We start from the raw sequence: 24,524 nt of genomic DNA on the forward strand, positions 1-24,524 counted from the left end.
GTCTTAGGTGTTTTAAGACTCTTCACAGGATTAGTAAAGAAAGAAACTATTAATCCAATTTCTTAAGGTTTAGAAGTGTAAACTACAGCAAATTAAAAAGCGAGTGGTCTTCTGTTAAACTGTAAAACATTTGACTTCTTCCTTTTCTTTTTCATTTTTTCCGAATGAGTGACCTTTGGACCAGTCCAAAATATCAGAAAGTTATTATGAAAAAAATTAGATTTCCAAAATTGGCTAGGGATGTAGTTTGAACTGTGACCTATTGTAAAAAACGAGTACAAACTCTCAACACTTGAAACTACGTGTTAAAATGAACGCGGTCTTTATTTTGCAACATGTCAAGGTATGAGCAGGAGTGAGACGCCAGTGAGCAGAAGGGAGTGTCTGTCATCAGTGGCTTCAAACAGAAAAACCCAGATGTGTGTTGAGTGTTGGAATTAAAACGCCTTTTGTCATGGTAGTTTGTAGTGACGTGGCATGAGCTCTTTTGAAAATTCAAGTGTTTACTGGAAGGTGAGGAGTGGCCTTGTGCATTCTGTTCAGGTTGTGAAGTTTCCCATACAATCCATTAGATCTGTTGGATGTGGTTTTGGGGGATTTGTAATTTGTGTGCATTACAATAAACGGCCAACAGGTTGGGTTGAATGAGAGAAGTGCCATGAAAAATGGTCAGAACAAATAAGTCTCTTCTGAGACTCCAGAATGACCAGAAAGCAGAATGAAGTTTTTAAAGCTATGAGAACACCTTTAAATACCTAATTTTTTTAGTGATTATTAGATGATCTAGAAGTAGAATATAGAGAGGAAAGAAGTAACGACCCAAATGTGCAAGCTTAAAAAAGGTATAGGGAAAGTAAGAAAGGATAGAAAATTAGGAATGCAAGAGGTACTTGAGGAAGATACATAGTTTTTGAAACTAGGCAGAAGATGGATGAGAGGATGTCTATGAAAAGGAAATGGTAAGTTGTAGAAGAAAAAAATAATGTCGAGGAGACTGTAAGTGAAGGAGATGCCCTAAGGGTCTGTCATTAACAGGACACTGGCTCATTTTTATTCAAAGCAGTCCTTGAATAAAAAAGGGAGTGGGAGTGAAAGTCAAATCCTGCTAATCTAACAAGGAGGTAGAAACAAAAGAATGAAGGAAGAGAAGAGTGAAAAAAGGAGTTCCTGGGGTGTGAGAGAATCAACTATCTGTTAGGCAAGGGTTTTTAGCATTTCAGAAGAACTTGGGGAAAGGCTCATGACTTAAGAGAAATGTAGCATTTTTGATCCATGTGTGGTGGTGTTTTTTTTCTTTTTTTTTTTCCTTTTTTTTTCCTTTGGTTGGATTTTTTAATACCTTAAATTCAGTAGTCAAGTACAGATTCATTGCCTAGGAATTGGGGAGGGTTTGTTTTAATTCAACCAAAAGGTCTTCGGTTTTTTTAGCTGAGATGAAAAACTAAAGAAATCCTTTAGTTTGGCACTAAATATGTCGTTCAACTCAGAGCAAAACTTTTTCTTGATTTCTAAGGAAAACCAAACTTGAAGAACTTGATTCACAGTTCATGAGGACAGTAGTGAAGTAGTGATGATTTTGGTAAGAGCTCTTCTGCCATCCTTTGGGCCCCACTGTTAGGTAAACGGGAAGAATACAATTTCTGTTTTCTCTAATTTCACTTCGTTTTCTGCATCTGATTCAGAGGCTTTTAAATGTTGATTCCTTTACTTCTATGATGTTGGAAGTAAAATTAGAAGTCAGTATTTGATGAGGCAATCTTCTGTGAGACACCCAGGCTACTAAGTAGAAAGCTAAGCAATTCCCATTTGAATGTCATCAACCAAAGTTCAGGGGCACTCCTGCAGCAAAAGGGGGAAAAACCAAAAACATAAGGAAGTTCTTGTCTCAAAGAGATTGTTTACTCTTGCTTTTCACTCAGCCTGTCTGTATCTCAATTCCATGTTCCTGTTTGGGGAAAAAAAGTCATGCATTATCAGAGGCTGTGCTAAAGACCCAGGTTGAAGATTCCCTTGGGCACCTGTTGCTTCTTGAACTCTCTGACACTCAGCTCAAGGGCGTTGTTATTTCTCTGGGACTTCAGCCAAAACAACCAAAAGAAGGAGCCCTGGTGAGCTGGAAAGCAGAAGGATCCCAAACAGAAACAGAGAAGTAGGCACTGACATGGGCTGACAGAGAAGTACATCAGAATGCACAGACAGCAGAGGTTATTAGGTTCACAAAACAAGTTCCTTACATTGTGCTACAAGTACTGTGTGTTTGTGTAAGCTTTTCTGAGGATTACTTTGTTTGCACTGAAGAAGTATTCCTGCTGCTGACTTTGTCCCTGCATTTTTTCCCCTGGTCTTGCTAGAATTTAGTATTAAGGGTTAAAATGTCACCAGTATCTTTCCTATTACTGTTACTATGTTCTGTATCTTTTGGACATTTGGTTTTACCTTTAAACAAAGCTAAACCTGGGTTAAGTGTAAGGCTCTCCTTTCTGGGTTTAGTTTTTCTAATAGTCACTTTTGTTTTTAATTAAGAATTAAAAAGAATTCATTTTTCTTTTCAGTTTAGAACTGAAACGTCAGCTTCCTATTTTTGACCTTTAAAAGATTACTTACCCTCAGTTAGAAGTCTTCATCTCTAATCCTCTCTATGGGATACCCTAAGACAATATAAACTGCCTCTAATTTATCTTGAGTTGGGTACTAAATAAACTGGATTTAAATGTCTCGGAGCTGTATATGTTTTATAGTGCTCAAAGCAGTTGTATATGTTTTGCAGTAGCTGCTTGAAGCAGTATGGGAAGCTGTCTTTCATAAATGTTTGGTTGCTTGGCTTTGTTCAAGTGCTCAAAATAAAATTGGTCACAAGAGTGCTGCAGAGGAATTCATATGCAGCAACAGTGTAAAAACTGCTTGGTGGGATCATGAAGCCTAATTTTGCCAATAATTAGTTCCCCTCTGCTGCATATGACTTGGCCTTTGTGGTGGTCTGCTGCATATAGAGCAGCTTGGGGTTTTTCTGTGTTAGAACACTGTAGCCTAATTACAGGGCTTATTATAGGCTGGGCGACAAAATGTTTCAGATGTTCTGTGAGATACAGAAGATCAACATAGATAATATAATGATCTCTTCAGGCATTCTGCTATAAATGGATGCAGCTCTCTTAAGCCTCCCAGGGTTGCTGGTATGTTATTTCGTGAGTGTCATTTCTTTCAGCTCTATTAATTTACAGTAATTTTTACCATCTGAGGAAGCAGAAGTTAGGAATTTCTGTCCAATGTAAAGTCTGGTGGTTTCATAGCTTGCCCATTTAGACTCTGACCTTCTCTTTTGGCATGTGAAGGTAAGAATGACAGATAAAGACATTTTAAACTTTGTGTATAAACAATAAAATAAAAGCATGAAAAATCCCAACTCTGTGTCTGTTGACATGTTTTTGATGATGGTTCATATTTAAAGGAAAATCACCCATTAGTGACTTGACCTTATGCTCTATGGACCTTTATATAGGTGAGGTTATTGCACAGGTGAGAACTCCTTGCTCTCTTGAGATCCAGTGCTTGAATCTGTGCATGAAAGTAAGTGAAGTGATCTGCTCTGCCTTTCACAGATTTAATGAAAAATTCAAGTCCTTCATATGCAGCATGACTTCATATTCTGTACTGGTAATCAGAACAGGATTTTTGAATGAAAAGCAGAATTCACCACACTTAATTTTCTGCTTTTTCCAGGATGGCCATTTCTGTTTTTACTCCTGTTCCCCAGTTTAAAATTGTTTTTATTTCATATCTTTTCTAAGAAACATTGTAATATAGGTACTTTTTAGTATTGCTTTAAGAAGAAAATAAATTTCATCAAAATAATGGGGGTAGGGGGGCATTTATTTTCCAATATTCAGTTTCCTTGCAAATATGTGTATAATGATTGTACATATATAACCCCATCCCATTTTTTATTTTCAAAATTACCTTTGTGCCTTCCTCCTGTACTTGGCTTGATTATTCTATATTCTGGTGGAGGATCAAAGCACAGTATAACTTCTGTGTTTCCAGTAAAACCAGCAGTTTAGTGTACCTGGAGATGGGATGACTTGCAGTTCCTGTCATACTCAGGTTCCAAGAATCTCCTGACAAGAAGCAATTCTCTGTCTTGGAAAGAGAAATTATATATTTTGAACATTTGGTTTTATAAAGCTTCAGCTCTCAACTAGAACTTTTAATTTTAAATGGATAACTTAGGCAGATGGAGGTTTTTTTGCATCTTGCTTATAAACTTATTGGAAAAGAATATTTCTCAGACAGGATTTTTTTTTACTCTAAGTACCAATTTTGTATATGTGTATTTACATCTATGTAATGTCTTTTGGAACAAAGTAACTGAACAGACAAAAAAATTGAACTGAGAAAAATCAGGTAGGACTTGGAAATTTTTTATTTCTCTTGGAGGTGCCCATTTAGGTGGGAATGGCAAAGAATGGGCTCTTGACAGTTATCAGCAATCTGTTATTTGTATCTTCCAATGCTCTAACCAGTAACAATCCTTTTGTTATAAGGTGTAGCAAAATTCAGTAGGAGCTGGTAAAACTGATACACTTAGATTGTCTTTTGTTTCTCTTGCTCTGGTTTGGCCTGCTACAGCTTTGATGTGGTCTCTCTCTGTATGGTATTTTGATTGATTTGAATTAATCTGCCTCCAGAAACAAGGTGATTAATCTGAGTTTGGCACACAGCCCTTTCTTTTCCTTAAATGTGGGGCAGTGTTCAGTGTATGTTTATGCCCGGTGTTCAGCAGCTGTACTGTTGCATTGCAAGGCTGTGTTTCAGTGGCTGGGAACCAGGGCTGCACTTTATGGTGATGGTGTTCATCACACTGACCCTTTTATTTTGTATTGCTGACCTGCTATTTTCTTTACTTCAGAATTGCATACTGAATATGGCACAGATTTGACAGCACTCACTGTGGGAGCAGTGAGAAGTTCAGGCTATATTCCTCTCATTAGGACTAAGTCTGAGGGATTTTCACTGTTGGGAACATGAGCTTGTCTGTGTATTAATAACATTCTTCCTGTGGTCAGATGAACAGTCACATCTGCCTACTGGAAGCAGAGGTTTGTATATAGATTTTTTTAAGGAGCAGTTAAAGTTTTGTTTTAGACAGGTGTTCTCCTGTGGATCTGGGTGTCCTGTGGAACATGTTCTTGTCAGCTCAGCAGGTTTATTCTCACTGTTACTGCAGTGAGGAGCCTGTCCAGCATTCACAACCCTCTGCCAGCAGAGGGAAGGAAGAAGGAAGCCCTGGGTTGGATCCCAAGGAGTGTTGGTGGATGGGCATCCCACTGGTGCAGGCATCCCATGGGCATGGTGCCTGTTCTCCAGCAAATTCAGGAGTTGCAGGGCTTTTTGTATGTTCAATTGCAGCATTAATCTCTCCTAGCAGGACACAATTGTATGTGAACTTGTCTTTTACAAAGGACTATAGAAATCCCCTTTGGAAGTCTTTAATGTATTTTTTGTTAAATTAGGGATCCCTGCTTGCAAAAATTGTTGTATTTTTCATTCTCTGTATTTCCAGCGTTTTCAGGCTTTCAAAGTGACATTTGTGTGTCTTTGAGTAAGCTCAGATGGATGCTGTGTATTTTATGCAGCTGGGTGGTAGCACAGAAGACTTGTTGATTCTTAAAAACAGTATTAAATGAATTGTTTTTACTTTCTTTCAAATGCCTTAATCTTTGGTAGAACATATTTCCTTTTCATGTATTTTTTTTCATGGAAGATTATATGAAATGCGTGGGTCTGTAGGCAGTTGTAATCATGGTATGGCTTTCCACATAGTTGTATGCACATTCATCCATTAAAAAAAAAAAACCCTCAAAACAACCCCCCAAAACCTGCTTTATTCACGTAAGGGTAACAAAGGGGTTGTGATTATGTATTTTATGGCTGTATTTTGTTGCTGTGATGATGTATATGAAATTTTATTTTTCTTTCTGCCCAGAAAGGGAGTGGAGAATATTTTTAAGTAAAGCTTTGCTGGCAATATTGTAAAGTAAAACATAACTTCTGCCTCTCCTTTTCAAATAACAGATGAAATTTAGTTGCTTAAGTAATTTACGGTTTTAGTTACTTAAGTAATTTAGGTTTTTAGTTACTTAAGTAATTTTGTTAAGAAATAAACTCAAGTTCTTCTTGTTTAGTGATCAAACAAGCAATGGGACTAATATATTTAGATTTCTTTTCATGGTGAAAGACTCTTGTTTCTTTTAACAGAGACTTTTGTGTTCTGAGAATAAACAAAAAGCAGCACCTGAGATCCCAGTACTGCCCTGTAGTACTGCTGGAGCTCTGTGAATGCATCACCCACCTACCTTAGTTTTTACAAATACTTTTTTTAGAGCTGCTACATCTTATTTGTAGTTTCTACAAAGATTGCTTATCATTCATTTTTCCTGAGACATTCAAATTTCAGAACAAATTTCTAGAATATACTAATAGTGAATTGCCTGGTGTGAGTTATCTGTAGTTTATTACTCTGTGACTGTGACCTATTTAGTTGAACTAAAAATTGCACACATCTTATAAACATGTGTTTGACAAGTGTTTAGTCTGTCATTCTCCTACTGTGTGAGTAGGAGAAAAACTAAGTAAATTATTTAAGAATAGCATCTGTGCCAGTGCTGTGGCTATTTTGGAAATGAACGTTACTTGTGAAAATTTTTACCACAAAAGCTAGGAGCCATCTAGAGCCATCAGACTTTAGAAGCAGAGTATCTTAAAAATGGATTTACTTAAAATACTGTTGAATATCTGAACAGTTTCTAGTTTTATTTCAATAAACTCTCCTTAGCCTGTCCTGGGTTGGTGCCCCCCAGCAGAACTGCACAGGCTGTTGGAGAAACTACTGAGACAGCTTGCAGGTTACTTACATCATTTTGGGATTTTCTGCTTTTCAAATTTTTAAGCTAAGTCTTGCATAACTATTTTTTTTTGTTATGGATTAGTGATTAGGCAGATGGTTGACTACAGCTGGGGTCATTGGAGCACTGTTGATATTTCATGTTATTATGGCTTTTCAGTGAAGGGGCCTTAGGCTTTTGGCAGTACTTCTGTGACTTTTTGTGTACTGAGTTCTTGTGTCCTGAAATTTCTTCCCTGGTAGTACTTTCTAAGAGCTAGTATGTTACAATGAATGACTAAAAAAACCCCACTTTTTAAAAATAAGACTGAACAAAAAAATATATTGTCATGACGTAGCTTATTCCTAAACTTTCCATTTTAGCATTGCCATTCAAATTTATATAAAATTACTGGGAGAGGGGTGAAAATATGGGAGTTCAGAACATTTTCCAGTATTCATATCAAGGCATAGCCTTTGGTTTATCTGACTCTCCTGCTTTCTATTTATTTATGTTTTAAGGAGTAATAAAATATATTTTAGTATTAAGCATAAGCATTCCTTTCTTTTGGAAGGTGAAGCAGCATTAGTGTCAAAGTTGTGACATTCATGACTAAGACCAAGGTGCTTGTATGTGTGTCAAAGCAGAGACACCTCATGGGCTACTTTCCCTTTCTATGTGAATGAGTTTTGAGTGGGTTGTTGAGAGTAGATTGTTTTCCTTTATTCCTGCTGAGCTAGAGTCAGCTCAGGTACCTGCTGATCCTTAAGCTTCTTAGAAATCTGTACAGGTTCTTTACTTTCACTGTGCCAGGAAAACACATTCAGTTATGAATTTTTTATTTCCGTTTCACTTTGTTTGGGGAATTAGGCAGTGACAACATAGAATTAAGGAACTCTTCAAAATGTAGTGGGTTTTCCTTCCCTCAGAATTTTAGAAGTATATCTAACTGTTGAAAGGCTTCCTAGTGCATTTAGGCATGTTGTAGGAGTGACAGGAAAAAATTTGCTGAAGCCACCAAAGATGTAGGGAGAAATGGGAAACCACATCTAGAGTGCTAATTGTAAACTATTTCAACGCGTGCCCTCTTGCTGATGAAGTGAATCATCTGTATGAATGTATTCATGTGGCATTTTTTGATGAAATGTTAATTTTTTGCTTTATTAGCAATCCTATTGTTTTGCAGCTTTTCATGAAGTATATTTGTTGTAAAGAAAGCAAGCTGAAATAAAGCAGAATGCATAGAAGACATTTCATTGTAGTTCAATTACGGTTTTTGGTTAAATTTTAACCACGATGGGGACAAATGTTGTCATTCTGTATAAACTTTGTGGGTGTAACTTCACGTCTAGCACTTGGAAATACTTTTGAGACTTGCAAAGCTGGGGAGATGCCAGCAAATATAACATAAGCTACAGGAAAAAGCTGACTCATTCCTTTGCCTTGAAAAGCCTGCCAAAAATAACACAGGTAGAGATTGCTTCTCCTACTACTGAGGCACAATTAGTAATTTTGTTATTTAAATATTACTGAATTAATGAAAAAACCCAAACTGAATGATATTGTTTTATTACTTAACCTCATAGCAGTCAATTTTTGTAACCTCTGAAAGTAATGGTTTCAAAGTAGCTGTGTAGTAAGGTGATCTTGTTTGTAATAAGGCTTTTTTCTGGTTAAAGTGATTGGTATTTCTGCTGAAGGTTTCATGGAATTTCTTGTTTAGAATATGCATCTCAGACTTGCTTGGAACAGGTGAGAGATTTGGTAGTTGCATAAAGCTGTTCAGAAGGCACATTGCTCTGCTTGGGAATCTCAGGGTCCAATCTGCATGTCTTGGGGCAGAAAGAAACATTGGTGATTAATACAGCTGCTTTCAGTAAACCTTTGTTGTATTATGCAGGATTTGACTAATACTTACAGGATGATTTTGTCAGCACCAGTTACTAAAACTTCTGCTGTTTTATTCTGGAATGTTCTATTTTTTTATTGTTGTAAACTGATTGCAAGAGAAGTCTGTGGGTGGTGTTACTTTTTATCCAGATTCCCAAAATCACAGTATGAGGGTCAGAGCAAATGTTTTGATGTGTCTGCGCCTGCCAGTACCCATTATTACCAGTTCTGTTGAAAATTAGCCCAAATCAGTATTTGCAAAAAAGAAAGTTATTAAAGGAGCATGATTTCAAACATTTACTGTTATTTCTGGGATATACTCATTCAGCAGAGCCATGAGTTAGTTTCATTTTAAGAAATACTTCAATGCTCAAAAGGAACTAATAAATCTGTACACTTCTCCTGTTTTGCTTTACTGTTGCATGTGAAAATATGTTCCTCTGTCACTTAGATTTATGGTTTGGAAGCGCTTTGAAGTTCACTTTTGCTTTTTCAGTCCTTTCATGGATGCTTTGTCTCACTAATGTTTTCCTTTATCGTTCAGTTATTTGCTTTTCCTCTTTCTGGATAATATTTGTTTAGTTTTGGGGTTTGTTTCCTTTCTTTTAAAAAACCCCTTCTCTCCATTGTAGAAAGCATTTGGAGTTCTATTGACCATTTATTTGTTTCAACTTCAAATAAAAAATGGATTTTAAAACTTTAGGATAAAAAGTTTATAATATGAAATCAGAAAATTAGAGTAAGGGTATTGTGTATCAGGGAGAATATCACATTTAGCCCAAATTAGGAGTACAATGATTTGCAGTGGACTGACAATTGTAAACAGAGTGTTTTTAGTGACCCATTTTTGCTGTGGAAATATATAACAAAATATAAAAGACAAATTTAAAAATTTATTATGAATTCTTAATGAGGGCTTTTTAGTGTATTTTGTTACACTTCTTTACATTCAGCAAATTATGAGTGATCCTCAAGCACAGATGAATACAGGCTAACATTTCCAAAATAAAACAACTAGAGTTTTTTTTATTCTGCAGAACTCAAAACCACAGTATGTTTGTCTTGTGTGTCGTCTCACCCTCTGTAGTGAGGTCTTGTATCTAAGTTTTGGTATTATATTCACTTAATCAGAAAAATAAATCTTAGATTAAATGCTGAAAGAGTCAAAGATTAGAACAAGTTTTTCTTTGTTCTGAGTATGAAACATCAAAATGCCTGTTTTTTTGGTTATAATTTTAAATTCTGTCCTACAAGTGGCTAACACCTCTTCCTATCTTTGCCTCTGTTAATGTAGAAAGCAGCATGGGGTAAACTTTCTGCATTTGTGATGTGAGAGAAATTGTTTTTATATTGAGAAGATACTAAGTGCATAATAGGCAGGAGAGGGAAAATGAATACTAAAGAGACAAAATGCAGAACTTTGGTTTCTTAGCTTGCCAGACGTGTTAAACTGAAAATAAAATCTGAGTTTGTAGCATCTGGAGGAGACTACAGATTTTTGGAAGTCATAATAAGTGAATCCTCTCATCAAAAAAGCTTTTACTCAGTTTCATAGAAATAATTAAATATGTGGTTTATGAGGCTATTGCCTCAAGTTGAATACATGACAAATTTGCTAACACTGTAAATCTGACTGTGTCAGAAAATTGGGGGGTTGGAAGAAAATGCTCCATGAGCAAGTACTCCATTATAATTCCCTGTGACTTTCTGTAGCACTTGATGCCATTTGGTTGGCCACCTTTGGGTTTTTGATCATTTACTGTGGCAGTTCCTATTACCATATCTCGAGGTCTCATTTGTGTACTGTGTTTGTTTAATGTAAACCTCCTCAGCTTTTACCTAAATGAATGTAAAGCTCTGTGAGGGCTTTGCAAAGTAGGCTCAAGTGGTGTCACTTGCTGAGTGCAGTCAAACCTAAATAAGGCTTTTGGAATTCTCTGGGAGCAGCTTGTGCTGGTTGTGTTGAGCTGGTTTGGTTATTTATCCCAGTGAAACTCATGCAGCTCTCAGGTGTGCAGGTTATTTACATCTCTCCAGCCTCCTCCTCTGAAAGGATTGTTCTTCCAGCACTGTGCTGCTCCAACTTGCTTTCTCCTTCTGCTTATGGATGTGTTTTCTAGTGCCCTGTTTTGGAGAGTTGATCTTGCTTTGTGCTTTGTGAAACCTTTTGCTCTGCACTCTTGTGGAGCTTCCAAAGGAGAGATTTTCAGGGGTTTGTATCTGTCAGCCAAAACCACGGTGTGCTGTGGAGTTTGGGAAGGAAAGGGGAGGAACACGAGATGGCCACTGAGGAGAAGCTCCCTCCTCACCCATTGCAAGAGCCTTTAACTGCTCTTTTGCCTGGGACTGCCTTTAACTCTTAATTCATTTAAATATCTCTTTTGAATTCTGCAAATTCTGGAAATTTAAAAATTACCTCCCATCTGTAGCTTGTGAAGTGGAACAAACCCCTTGCCTCGTTTGAATATTCAATCAGTGTATGTAGACTTCTGCTTTGAAATAATATGATTGGTAAATCCAATCCATCTTCAAACTTTGTGAAAACCACTGAGTATTTACAACTTGTGAGTTGAATGTTTGTGCTATCTATAAACCCACATTATTCATGGGACCCTGGGATGAGAGTCACTCTTAAGATGTGCTCCATTGCTTTTCAATGGTTAGCACTGGAATTGTGTATTTTGAAGGAAGTCATTGATGTTGTTTCCATAGGTAATTAAGGAATGGTGGTATTGGTTTTCTTTCTAACACTGTTTTGTACTGATTAAAGATAGTCACAATTAATCAGAACTGACAATCTGGTTAAGTTAATATTCCCTTAAGGAAAAGTTTTCTAAATTTCAGTCTGTTTTGCAGTGTTCTTCAGGTACCTAAATAATTTCAGAATGCCATGGATTTTTTATGTTGCCCAAACTTTTAATGAATTTGGTAACATTTCATTAACCCTGTTGCTTTATTGTTCCCTATGTTTTTGGGAAACAAAAAAATTGGATTGAATATATTTCGATACTGTAACTTGGAAGCGTGCTGCTGAAAAAAACACGCCAAAAATATTGTTACTTTGAACCTTTTAATGGGCACTTGTCAGTCCAGTCTTACGTCACATTCTTGACATCCTTTTCATTTAAGAAACCCCCAGTATGTTTATCAAGATAACTGTGCTATTGGATGGTGGAATCACAGGTGCTTGAGACTGGAAGTTGTTTCTGGATGTCTCTTTGACCCAAAGCAGGTCCAATTAGGTCAGGTTATGCAGTACTTAATGAATTTTTAAATAAGCTGTTCCAATTCCTGGCTATATGATTGATATCTCTAAACAAAATGTATAAATCAAGAAGAGCTACATTCAGTTTATAATTTAATGAAATAAATTGTGGGCCTGGTCGTTGTTTGAAGGTTGTCATCAAAACAGGAATGATTCTGTTCTAGGATGGGACAGTGTTATGGCAGAATTAGTGTATGGATAGCACTGAGACACACCTAGGATTCTTGGCTTTGGGAAAAATCTTCTGAAGCCCCAGTAATTTTCCATTTAAGATGAACTTCGCTGTTTAAATAGTGATAGCATTAGCAAGCTGTGGTACCCTGGATCCAGCAGGGGCACTCGTGGATATGCAGTGTGAGAGCACAGAGTGCTGCTCCCCTGGCATCACTCTCAGCAGCAGGTTATTGGGAGCTGAAAGAGCTTTCTGATCCAGACATGGTTTCTTTATATCAGTAACCCATAAATAGATTTGGTTATTAAAATTGTTTAGAGGGTAGCACACATTTTTAATGACTATAAATTAGCTATACAGGGTGGTTTTGGTAATCAAAGATCCCTGTTTGGAGAGACAAAAAAATGGAGACAAAAAAATGAAATGTTTGCATAACCATAGAGATGTGAGCCTCTTTCAAAGGGGGCTGACACTGGGGAGGAACAGCCTGGAGCAGATCTTGCCTTAGTAACGTGTTCTTGTTTTAATTTTTTTTTTTATAGTCACAACCTTCTCCCAATGAAATTCTAAAGCAGATGGTTGTTCCTTTTTCTTTTTTTCTTTGCAGGGTCTACTTATAGCTGTCTTGTTAGAACATGGATATTTAATATTTATGCAGTATGTACATGTGCACTGCTACCATTTGCTGTCTACATTATTTTAGTCTTCCATCTTGCTTAACAAACACTGTCTGGACTCTTCAGTTTTACAGTGTGGTTAATAGAGGTCTTTCCATCAAAAAAGCACATAATGCTTCTGCTGTTTTTTCTTACTCCTGTGCCCCTTAAATGTCATCAAGTTTACAAAACTGGGGATATATGAACAAGTGAGTTATTCGGTTTAAAAGAAAATAGCTTGAAGCCTCTATTGTATTTAACCCCTCTAACTAGGCTCAGAAGAAGTTTGAGCTGATTTAATCCTCTGAGACAGAGTTTTGACAGAAGTGTGAAAATTCCACATTGCTGTATTTCTTCACAACTGAAGCAGCTTCTTTTCCCCAAGTAAAGAGAATTTTGTTGCACCAGCAGATCATTATTAGTGTAGGTTCTGTGGTACAAGCCCTGTGTTTGCTCTCTGTATCTTACAAATGCAAAATAAAGGATAATTTTGTCTCTCAGCCAGCTTTATCTGTTGACTGACATGAATTAAATGTATATTGCTGAAGAGTATGGGAGGGAGAAGCCAATCCAGAAAAACCCAAATAAACCAAAACCTCCTACTCTTTCCTGGAGGTTTATTAGATGAACACCATCAAGGGCTGTGTATGACTGCAAAAACCACAAGGATGATAAACGAGACACGTTGTTAGAAAGAAACCACTGATTATTACCATGCACAGTGGATAAACTGATTTAAAACCTGATCTGGTAGGGAACTTTGTTTTCGCTGTAATTTGATACAGCCTCATGGCTTGTAGCTGTAGCTTATGGGTACCTCTGACCTTTTCCTTCTCTGCTTTTTTAATAATTATTAATGCAATATTTGTTTCTAAATGCAAGATAAATCTTATTGCAGTATCACAGTAACTTAGCTGAGTTCAGCAATAAAACGTTCTGACTTCATGTAGCCTTAACTATTAATGGAAATTCTTAAAAAGTCATGTTTATCTAGTCAGAGAAAAAGAAACCATAGCATTTAAATCTTGATTACATCTATTTTTGTGCTTATTAAGCACTTACTTAAGCTACAGTTTTTTTAATGTCCGTTTGTACAAACGGTGTTGATAGATGACGATGTCAGTAGTTCAGTCACAGGGTGTGACTTTGTCCTGGAGTACCAGGGAATCTGTGAACTGCTAAACATCAGTGTCCCCTTCTTCTCTGGGCACCAGACACTCATCACTCATTCACCCACTGTTCTGGCCAGCAGGTCGGGTATATCTGACATGTGAGGATGGATATTAGAAGTGGGTATGGTTCACATGGTTCACATGGGTATGGTTTTTATTTTATATATTATTTATTTATGTATTTATGTATTATGTATTATGGTTCACGTGAGTATGGTTTTTATTTTATGTAGATCTCATAATGATAATGTTGTTCACCAAGAATATTCACTAAATAGAGAGCATTTTAGGGCATGTTTAGAAACAAGCTGATCACTCTTCAAAACATATTATAAAAGTTCTGATGTATTTTTGTTCTGCATGCTTGACTCAAAATTTGTTTTCTCTTTTCAGGCAGCTATAAATGGTGTTATACCACAAGAAAATGGCATTCTACAAAGGTAAGCACAGAGGACTGGAGTAGTACATGCAGAGAATGATGCTGGGTAACAGTTACTTTTTTTTTCCTTCCTGATTCCTAAGAAGATGACATAATTCTTCTTTTAAAGCTGTTTCTGGAGCCACAAATTCTATTCCTGGCAAAGCTGATTTAACATTCATTTTTTCCCATACTGATAGAGGACTAGCTCAAACATCTGTTCAAAATAGTTAACTTTCATTTTATTTTCACTGGTGGTTGGGTCATTCTTTGCAGGGTTGTTTCTTCACAAAGACTGTGTGTTGGTATGCTTCTGGCTAAGTACTTCTTTTTCTTTATGCATTTGTAAAGGTATTGATATTCCATGCTTCCCTATTTCTGGCCAAAACCATTTGTACGTGGTTTTTTTTTGTTTTTTAAATTGAATTACAGGGAGCAGAAAATGTGATAGATAAAGTAAGGTTGTTCCTGTCTAAAAGTAGTTTTACTGATTTTCTTTCAGCTTCTGAATTAAATTTTGGCTTGCTGATGCTTGGATATCTTGAACTCACTGAAATTTGATCTTCTAAGTGCTGATGAGGCAATTGAAAACAGCAGATCAGGAATTAAGCTACCTGAGTGAGACAGTAAAACAGTGTTCAAAAGTTTGTTCAGAAAAATACTTAATGTACTATTTCAAAATGTCAGTGATGAAATAAGATACATAATATAGGTAAAGTGGTGTTTGACATCTTTGTCAATACTTACTAGGTTTTGATTGAGGATAAAAGTTACTAAATATATATTTACTGTAAGGCCTGTTTAGTCCATGTGAGATCAAGTCTTTGTTGTGGAGCATCTTTCTGCATATAAGTTGTGACCTCCAGGCATTTCTATCCAAAATCCCAGAATGTTTGATTGGATAAAAGAAGCTGGGGAATAGAGTAGTTAATGCCTGTCTTCAATCACAGGGTGGTCCAGTGCTCACTTACATTTTCTTTCACAGTAATTTATTAATTTTTAGAAATTATTAGATAGTCAAATGTGTTTCAAATAGGTAGTTTTGTTACTTTGTTTTTGTCTTGTTTTGTATTCTTCCAGTGGAAGTGGTTTAAAGGGAGGTTCAGAAGATTTAGAAACCTGCTTTCCAATGGTTTTCAGATAAAGCTTATTTTACTGATGTGGGGCTTTTTATGTTCTATTAGAGGTTGCTAGTCAGATATGTAGGATGCCTTTTGTGGTGGAATCAAATAGAATTAATGCAACTGGACTTGAAGCAAGTTAATTTATTGAAGAGAAAAAAGTACCCTTCGTTGTGTAATTCAGTTGCTCATTTTGTAATCCAGTCCTGAGAACTGAGATATTCATTGCTTCTTGGGTCTACTAACAGAATTGTTACTTAATTTCATATTCATATTCAAATAACATATCACTTGGTATTTATACTTTTTTAAATACTGAAAATTAGACTGTTTCCTGTGCTTCTTAGGGCTCTGACGTGGGCCTTTGACTTTTGAGCCATAGGTCTGAGAGTGTGGGTCTTTGTAGCTGGGCATTCATCCTTCTGAGCATGCTGATGTGAGAAGTGAAGGAGCCCCTTGTTTTACAAGCATAACATGTTTTTCTGTTTCAAATGTGAAAGGCACAATGATGGGATTTGCAATAGCTGGGTACTGTTGCACTTCTGTGACATGCATGCCATCCACATTTGCACTTTCTAAAGTTCAGACCTCCTCTAGATGACAGATTTGACCTGCTCTATGAAGCATTTCCACTGAGAATCTCATGGTATCTTAGAGAACAGAAGGAATTTTTCAAATAAGTTCTGATAAAGAATGGAAATGAGACAAGTTATGTTGCAGCATTTCTGAAATCCACCATGAGATTCTGTAACTGCCCAGCATCTTCCTAGTAAGAACATCTGAAGGGCAACACCCCAGGCTTACCTGATGAAGTTCCTTGCATTCCAAATTTGATTTCTGTAAATCATAGGGGTTTTTTTTTTGGTTGGGTTTTTTTTTTTTTTTTTTTTTGCCTGGAGTGATATTCCTGAAATGTCATGTTTTGTTACACTTTTTTCCAGTCCCAGTTATGTGCTCCCTGTGGAGAGGCTCACTGGGGAAGATGAAGTGCTTCTGGGTAGTGAGGATATTCCAATTTATTCTAACCTGTAATGCTGTGGGTATCCTTAAATCAGGTATAAAGACATCATTATATGAATCTCCAGGAGCCTTGCAGGTTTTTGAACTTGAAGGCAAACTAGAATTCAGCATTGCATTGCTGTTGTACTTCTAGGTGTTTTCTTTTAAAACACATGCTTAATTATCTTATTTATTTACCTTAAATGTGTATCTATTTTCATATCTGACTTGTTTTTCACTAATTTGGTGTGAGAAAATACCTATCTGCATGCAGAATTTTGAGCTGTATTTCTTATTCTCATTTCCACTGGATACTAGCCCAATGATGTAGAAAGCTGGTTGTTGCCATGGTGCCAATTTTTATATGGCCACAACACTCCTGGAACAGGAAACAATCCCTCTCCTCAAGATAATTCTGGTATTAGTTACATAGTGGATTTAAAATGTTTGTTTGTCACCAATGCTGATCTCCTACAGCACTCCTGAGCCCTGAAAGGTTAAAATTGCTAATACAGAATTTATTTTTTCATTTTTAAGAAGCATTTTTCTCAGATACAGCAGCAATAATTCGAGGTGTGTGCTGGACTATAGTAAGTGAATAATACTGTCATTTTGCTTTCCTAACTTCTGGCTAGACATGCCAAGCTGTTCTGTTGAGATCATTTTATCTGCCTGTCTTTCAGTGGGTACGGTGTAGAGACCTTGCACGGACCAGCATATGGCCCCAGCAGTCACTCTGCTGCAGCTTCCTCAGCTCCTTCCTCCTCCTCAGCATTTCGCCATGTAGTGCCATCTAGACAAATAGTGGAAAGACAACCTCGAATGCTGGACTTCAGGGTTGAGTACAGAGACAGAAATGTGGATGTAGTACTTGAAGACAGCTCTACAGTTGGTAAGGATTTATTAAAATGAAAATGAAAGCTGCTGTCGTGAAACTGTTAAAAAGACAAACTTAAAAGATTCAACCCCAAAAATCCAAGTCCTAAAGGAAAGTAGAACAAAACCCCTCAAAAAGAAAAAAAGAAAGATCCCCCAAAAATGCAGCCTCCACAGCTACTAACCATTCTCAAATCTCTTTACAGCTTTAAAAAAGCAAAATTTCACTAATCCATGGTAAAGGTTAGTGATCTATCAAATATTTATTTTGAAATCTAGTTTTCTTATGAACTTGCTTCAGAAACAAAATGGAGATTAATGATTAAGTTGAGGCATGAAAATGTAATTTGGGATAGGATTAGTGTAGATGCAAGCTTTTAATAAGTGGATGATCTTGGCATTTTCTCTTTGAATCTGTATGGCAACTCTTTCTACACAGGATTAGTGACAAGATTAGAGGAATTCTTCCTGGTGTGAGGAACATCATTGCGTTCTTTTTAGTTCAATTTTTATTTGACTCTTTCATTCAAATTAAGATTAATTCTATCAATCTTATTTTCTTTACCCTAAAATTGATGCATTTTGAAGCAGGTTGTTAGAAGTATGCTATTGCTAGTGTTTCAGAGCATGTAATTTTTTACATTCCCCAAAATGGGAATTAATTTACTTCTGCTAAGGAAGAAAAGTATTTTAATTTTTTTATTTTTAGTGAAGAGCTTATACAGATCCAAATAAGGAGCTACATGAAGGAATAGTTGAAGAAAGCAATTTTCCGTGCTGCAGCCTTCTGTCTGGGATGAAATTTGGAAACTTTTGATCCTCACTTGTCCTTTCAGCAATGGATTTGGTGTTGGGTGGCGCCACCTAGCGGTGATCGGTTTGAATTATCGATGGGTGTTCTCTGTTTTCCTTTGTGCAGAGTTACACCCGTGGAAATTGGACATCAGAATCTCATCAGATCAGAATTTTTCAGCTGTACTGCTTTGATTTTTCTTTTCTTATTGACTTTTTAATAGTTGGTTTTTACCTGAAAGCTGTAGGGCAGAAGACACTTTGCGTAGAACTTGTGTATTTTGGGATATAAAGATGGAGGGAAGCCTTGTGTTTAAAGCCCTTGGAGAAGTGAGCAAGGCAAATTTTAGAACTTCAGCTCTGAACTTGAGGGAAGAATAGTTTTGGCTTTTTTGGGGATCTGCTTGCCCATGAGAGGCTGCCCAGGAAGGCACAGGGACCCAAGAGAGCTGGTTGATCTTCAAGGACAACCTCTTCAAAGCATAGGAGCAGTTCTTTCCAACGTGCAAGAGGAGCAAGCATGGCAAAAGGCCAGCACAGAAGAAAAAAGCATTTCTGGCTGAGCTAAATTCAAAAACAAAGTAGCCAGAGCTGGAAGGTAGTGGTGGGCTGCCCAGCAGGAGCACAGAGATGTGCAGGTTTGGAGTTAGCAAGAACAAAGCTCAGCTGAAGGTGAAACCGCTGAGGGGTTAGAAGGGTTTCTGTAAGTATATCAGCAGAAGAAAGGCTAAGGCAAATGTGAACCTGTGTTCAGTGGTGAGTGCTGAGCTTGGTCTGTGGGAAGATTATGGAGTAAATCTTTCTGGAAGCACTTTTTGAGCATGAGAGAGAAAAGAAGGGGATTTGGAACACCCAGCATGGATTTACTAATGGCAAATTGTACCTAATCAGTCAGCATTATTTGCCTTTTGCAATTTGATGACTGGCTCAGTTGATAAGGGGAGAGATTGTCACTGTGGCTTTAGTAAGGCATTTGATGTACTCTGCTGTTGTATTTTTCCAGTCATAATGTCAAAATAAAAAACTGATCAAAATAAATCTTAATTTGCTCAGAGAAGGTGGCTGATATTCTGGAGGGCAGGGCTGCTGTTTAGTGGGTCCTGGACAGCCTGGAGAAATGGGCTGACAGGAGCCTCCTGAAGTTCCAAGAAAATAAAGCTGAAGTCGTGTATCTGGCATAGGATAACTCCATGTTATCCCCACCTGATACCTGGCTGAAGGCTGATGGGCTAGAAAACAATTTAAGAAAAGGGATCTTGGATGCTTCAGCCATAAACTCTTGCAGTGAAGAAGACCTGCCATGTCCCAGGCTTTGTTGGCAAGAGTGTAGCAGGTGGATCTCAGGAAATCCTTATTTCCCTCTATCCAGCACTTGCCAGACTGCATTTGGAGCAGTGTGTGGGGTTTTGAGGTGCTCACTAGAAGAAAGATGATGGCATCCTTCAGTGAGTCTGGTCAGGGCTCTGGAGCTCCTGGCTAACAGGAGGAGAGGCTCAGAGGAGGGGATTTGTCCAGCCTGGGGAGGAAAGGAAAAGTACAGAGCTGACCTCTGTCTGCAGCTGCCTGCTGGAGGCCATGGAGAAGATGGAGCCAGACTTGTCTTGGAGGTGCATGAGAATGGGAGGCAATAGACACATCAAAAATTCACATTTAAATAAAAATATTTTTTTTTTAATTGTGAGGGTGGTGAAGTACTGAAACTGGTTGGCCAGAAAAGTTGTCAGACTTCCATCCTGACATGTTCAAGAGCCAGCTGAACAAGTCATTGACTAAATTAGTTTAATTAGACCTTTGAGTTAGGTTTGGGTCACATGAGCTCCAGAGGTACCTTCCAGCCTGAGTTACTTTGTAACTGTAATAACTACAGGGGCAGAAGAGCAACAAAATGTGCAAAACATTGGAAAAGCTGTCAGAGCAGTCAGTTGTATGAACATTCCAGTTCCTTAGGTCTGGACTAATGCTAATGAAATTTGGTATCAGAAATATGCACTTTTAAGTCTGGTCCTCCAGATAGCACACAGCTATCTGTGTGTCTAATAAATATGGAATATAGAATTACCAATAGATATGTCCATATCATCAAATTCTTGTGTGATTCTCCAATCATTCATGGTTTGTGATTATTTTTTTAAGCTTCATTTGTCCTTTACTGTTTGAAGAGTGTGTTACAAGGGTAACTAGACTGAAAATCCTTCTCTTAGTAAATTTTTCCTTGCTCTTGTTTTCTAAGTACAACTCACTGTTGTTTGAAATAAAGCAATAAATGTGTATATTTTATATATTTCCTTTGTTTTTCTCTCTAGGAGATATCAAACATATTCTAGAAAATGAACTTCAGATTCCTGCATCCAAAATGCTGTTAAAAGGGTGGAAGACTGGAGATGTAGATGATAGTGTAAGTTTTCAACTGTGTTTTCAGTTAACTGAATTCAGTTTCAAACTGAGCATCTGTGGGTGGGGATTACAATGCAAGAATTGTTAGTTTCAAACAGTGTCAGATGTCTTGGGTGGCACACAAAGAACTCTTAATCTAAAACATTGCAAAATAAAATCAGGACAAATCACTTTGTGTTTGGTTTGTATAGAATGTGGCCCACCTACAAAAATGATGTTTTGAAGTAACAAGAATTGTATCTTGAAACAAAATATTTGCTGATACTGTAAATACATACCTATGATTAAAAAAAACCAAACAAGTCAGAATTGGTGAATGTTTTATACTTACTATGATTTTTCTCCCCTCAGACTGTTTTAAAAAGTCTACACTTGCCAAAAAATAATAGTCTTTATGTTCTAACACCTGACCTGCCTCCTCCTTCTTCAAGTCATTCTGGGTAAGTCTTTTGGCCATAAATTCTATTTGTATGGGTTTGGTTTTGTTTGTTTGTTGTTTTATGGGGGCTTTTATGTTTTTTTATGAAGCCATGTGTATATTTGTAGGAATCTGCAGTCAGTAAATACTAAGTGTTTTCACTGCACTAGTGGCTGCTGGGATGAAAAGAAGCTTGGGGTTTTTAAAACTTTGGTGGGGTACATGAACCTCTTAGGTACATCCAGAATTTTACATCTGAATTTTACAGATGTGATGACTTTCATTTAACAGAAATCTACTCCCTGTGAAAACGAGAGCTGACCTTGCATAAGTTGCTGCTTTATGTTGATCCATTTAATGTATCTTATAAATCTGTATAAATAATTCCCATCTGATGAAAATTTTCTTTATGAAATGTTTGTTACATTATTTTATCTTGTACTTTTAAAATGTATGTAGATGGGCTGAATAATTAATAAATATAGATTATTTAATAATTAATTAGAATTTATTTCCTTGAATTGAGAAGGATATATTTTATTACTGATTTGAACACTCAAGAAGTAAGCAGTGAGTGTTCACATGTCACAGAATCATCAAAGCTGGAAGAGACCTTCAAGATTATCTAGTTCAACCCACCATGGCCACCTCTGTAACATATCCCAGGTGCCACATCCAGACATCTCTTGGACACTTCCTGACTCCACCACATCCCTGAGCAGCTTAATCCTGTGCTTAACCACTCTTTCAGAGAAAGATGTTTTTCTAATACCTAATCTGAACTTGTGGTGCAATTTAAGGCCTTTTCCTCTCATCCTTCCACTAGGGACATGGCAGTGGAGACAGACTTATTTTTTTGAGGAGTTTGAGAGTGAGAAGGTGAGCTGAAGAGTTTCTCCAGGAACATCCTGGGCTCCCCCAGTCACCTCAGGCTTTCCTCCCCAGCTCCATTCCCATCTCTGGCCCTGCTCCTGCCCTTCCATGTCCTTCCAGAGCTGAGGGACCCAGAGCTGGGCACAGCCCCTGAGGTGTGGCCTCAGCAGCACAGGGGACAGTCACTGCCCTGGTCCTGCTCTGCTCCTGCTGAAATCCAGGTGCCACTGGCCCTCCTGCTAAAACCCAGGTGCCTCTGGCCCTCCTGCTAGAATCCAGGTGCCACTGGCCCTCCTGCTGAAATAAAATCCAGATGCCTCTGGCCCTCCTGCTGAAATCCAGGTGCCCCTGGCCCTCCTGCTGAAATAAAATCGAGGTGCCCCTGGCCCTCCTGCTGAAATACAATCCAGATGCCCCTGGCCCTCCTGGCCACCTGGGCACACCTGGCTCGTGTTCAGCCCCTGGCCAGCAGCCCCCCCAGGTCTCTTTCTGCTGTCAGGAAATATTGCGAAGGTTTGGAAATGAAATGATGTTATATGGAAAATACTCTTTTAAATTAGCAATTTTCTTCCGTGCGCTTCCCTTTCCCGACGGCGGCCCTGTTTCCCAGGAAAATGGGAATTTTCCTCGGTAGCCACCAGAGGGTGCGCGGGAATTGAGCCTGCCAAGGGAGCTGCTCCGGAGCGGCGGGCACAGGGATGCCTTTGGAATGGGGCAAAATGCACGGATTTCAGCTGGTCCGGAGAGGGAGTTGGCTTTCTGCCCTTGTAGTGATAGGAGAATATTCTGCTGGTGAGAGGAATTCTTGGAGAGTCAATAGAAATTTGTAGCTGCCTTCCTAAGGACTGAAAGTACTTTGTATATTACGAAAAGGTACTTGTGCACATTAACATGTAGTCTGTAGAAGAATTAAGAATGCTGATATGAATTATAAGAATAATAATTATAAGAAAAGGAGCATTAAGAGAGGGAAGAGTGGCACTGGAACAGAGGGTGGTGTACGTGAACTGTCTGTGCAAACAGGAGCTGTATTTGTGTGTGAGGACGATAACCCGTTGTACCTTAGCAGCTATTTGAAGAACAGTGAAAAGACACCACAGCTGCTAATTTTTTCATTTCCAATTTCAAAATTTTCTACCCAGGTATTGCTGTATATTGTAGTTTGAATGTTTTAATTCTGGAGAGAAAACTGGAGTCTGAAGAGAGTTGTTTATTGCAACTGCAGTAAAGTATATAACAACAAACTGTTTAAAAACAGTTCTTAGCTTTTTTTATTGGATTAATGCTTTTAAAGAACTTCACTTGACAGTAAAATCAAAGTAGTTGTTACCTTTTATAGTTTATATTTGTTTCATAGTGGAGATTAGTTCTGGATATTTTTAAGATAAAAGTTGGTAGCTTTGGGACAGCAAATGGTGCCTAATTAGTGGCTATTTAAACACGGATAATTTGAAGGCTAGATCATCTTCCTGAAGTCATAAATTCTAGATGAAAGGGGAGGCTTGCCTCCAATTAAAGCATCAATGCAGATCAAAACACATCTAATTGAAGCAATGTACCAAACCCAGTTACACTGTTTACTGCCTACTGTTAGGTCAGTTATTATTCAGATTAGTTTGTTACCCACAATTTTTAAAAGCGTCATGCTCACATCTATTATTAATGGATGTTGAGGAACTTTGCCTCTTGCTCTGGGAGTTCATCTGTTGTTTTCTTCAAATGCCTTCTGTTTTGCACTAGAGATAAATAGTCGTGATTTGAATATCTCCAGAAAGTGATATTTGAAAAGCCTGAGATTCCAGTATGTGATATGTTATCTATATGCCCTTCTTAAAAGGAACAGTCTGGCCTCAGCTCTGTAAGATCCAGTTTTTGTCTGTTCTTAATAGTGGGGCAGAACAGTGTCTGAAACATCCTATTCCAACATATTGGTATGAAGGCATTGAAGTTTATTGTGACAGACTGAATGGACTTAACCCAGAACTGACTGAAAACCAGCATCTAAATGTAATGGCAAAGTGATCCTGCCTTTTAAACAAACAAAAATCTCCGGAGGTATCTTTGTTCATCAGTGGCCTACCTTAAGCTTTTATAGGTAATAGAAACCCAGTGAGTTACTACTGCATGCTAGTAAATTGAGGTGGAAAGATTAAATTTAAATGTCAAATACCGCATGTATTGTTCCACCCTGCTACCACAATTTCAGCTGGCAAAGCCATGCTTATCCATGCACGATATCCAGAACAATAACCATGTGTTCTGTGAGCTGTGGACATAATGAAATCTGATTTCTAGTGAATTCCTGCCCCATCCCAGCAGCTGCAGTAGATCAGCCTTCTCCTTCCATGCTTCCCATCATCTCACCTGCCTCTGATGCTGCCTCCAGTTGTGTATTTTGTAGCACCTGTGTAATATTTTGTAGCATTTGTGTAATATTTTTCCCCTTGTACAGAGTATCAGCCTGCCCTGCATCTGTTCTCCAGCTCACAGTCAGGTAGTATCAAAGGAAAGGAGAAATCATGTCCTGTGGGTAGTTCTGAGATCACTGGCCAGGGCTCACCTGTATGAGTATAAAATACTGAACTTTTAATGCAGCC

General features: G+C 37.8%; 1 protein-coding gene across 1 annotated transcript in view; it reads left to right on the forward strand.

Annotated features, from left to right (window-relative positions):
* The window catches only part of FAF1 (Fas associated factor 1), a 146,867-nt gene that overhangs the window by 17,380 nt on the left and 104,963 nt on the right, over nt 1–24,524 (forward strand). Inside the window, exons 3-6 of the mRNA XM_030952979.1 lie at nt 14,430–14,476; nt 17,258–17,466; nt 20,546–20,637; nt 20,988–21,076. Coding sequence (XP_030808839.1) covers nt 14,430–14,476; nt 17,258–17,466; nt 20,546–20,637; nt 20,988–21,076 — 437 coding nt within the window. The remainder of the gene's footprint in view (nt 1–14,429; nt 14,477–17,257; nt 17,467–20,545; nt 20,638–20,987; nt 21,077–24,524) is intronic.

This window comes from Camarhynchus parvulus, chromosome 8 (genome assembly GCF_901933205.1).
Source record: "Camarhynchus parvulus chromosome 8, STF_HiC, whole genome shotgun sequence".
Taxonomy (NCBI): Eukaryota; Metazoa; Chordata; class Aves; order Passeriformes; family Thraupidae; genus Camarhynchus; species Camarhynchus parvulus.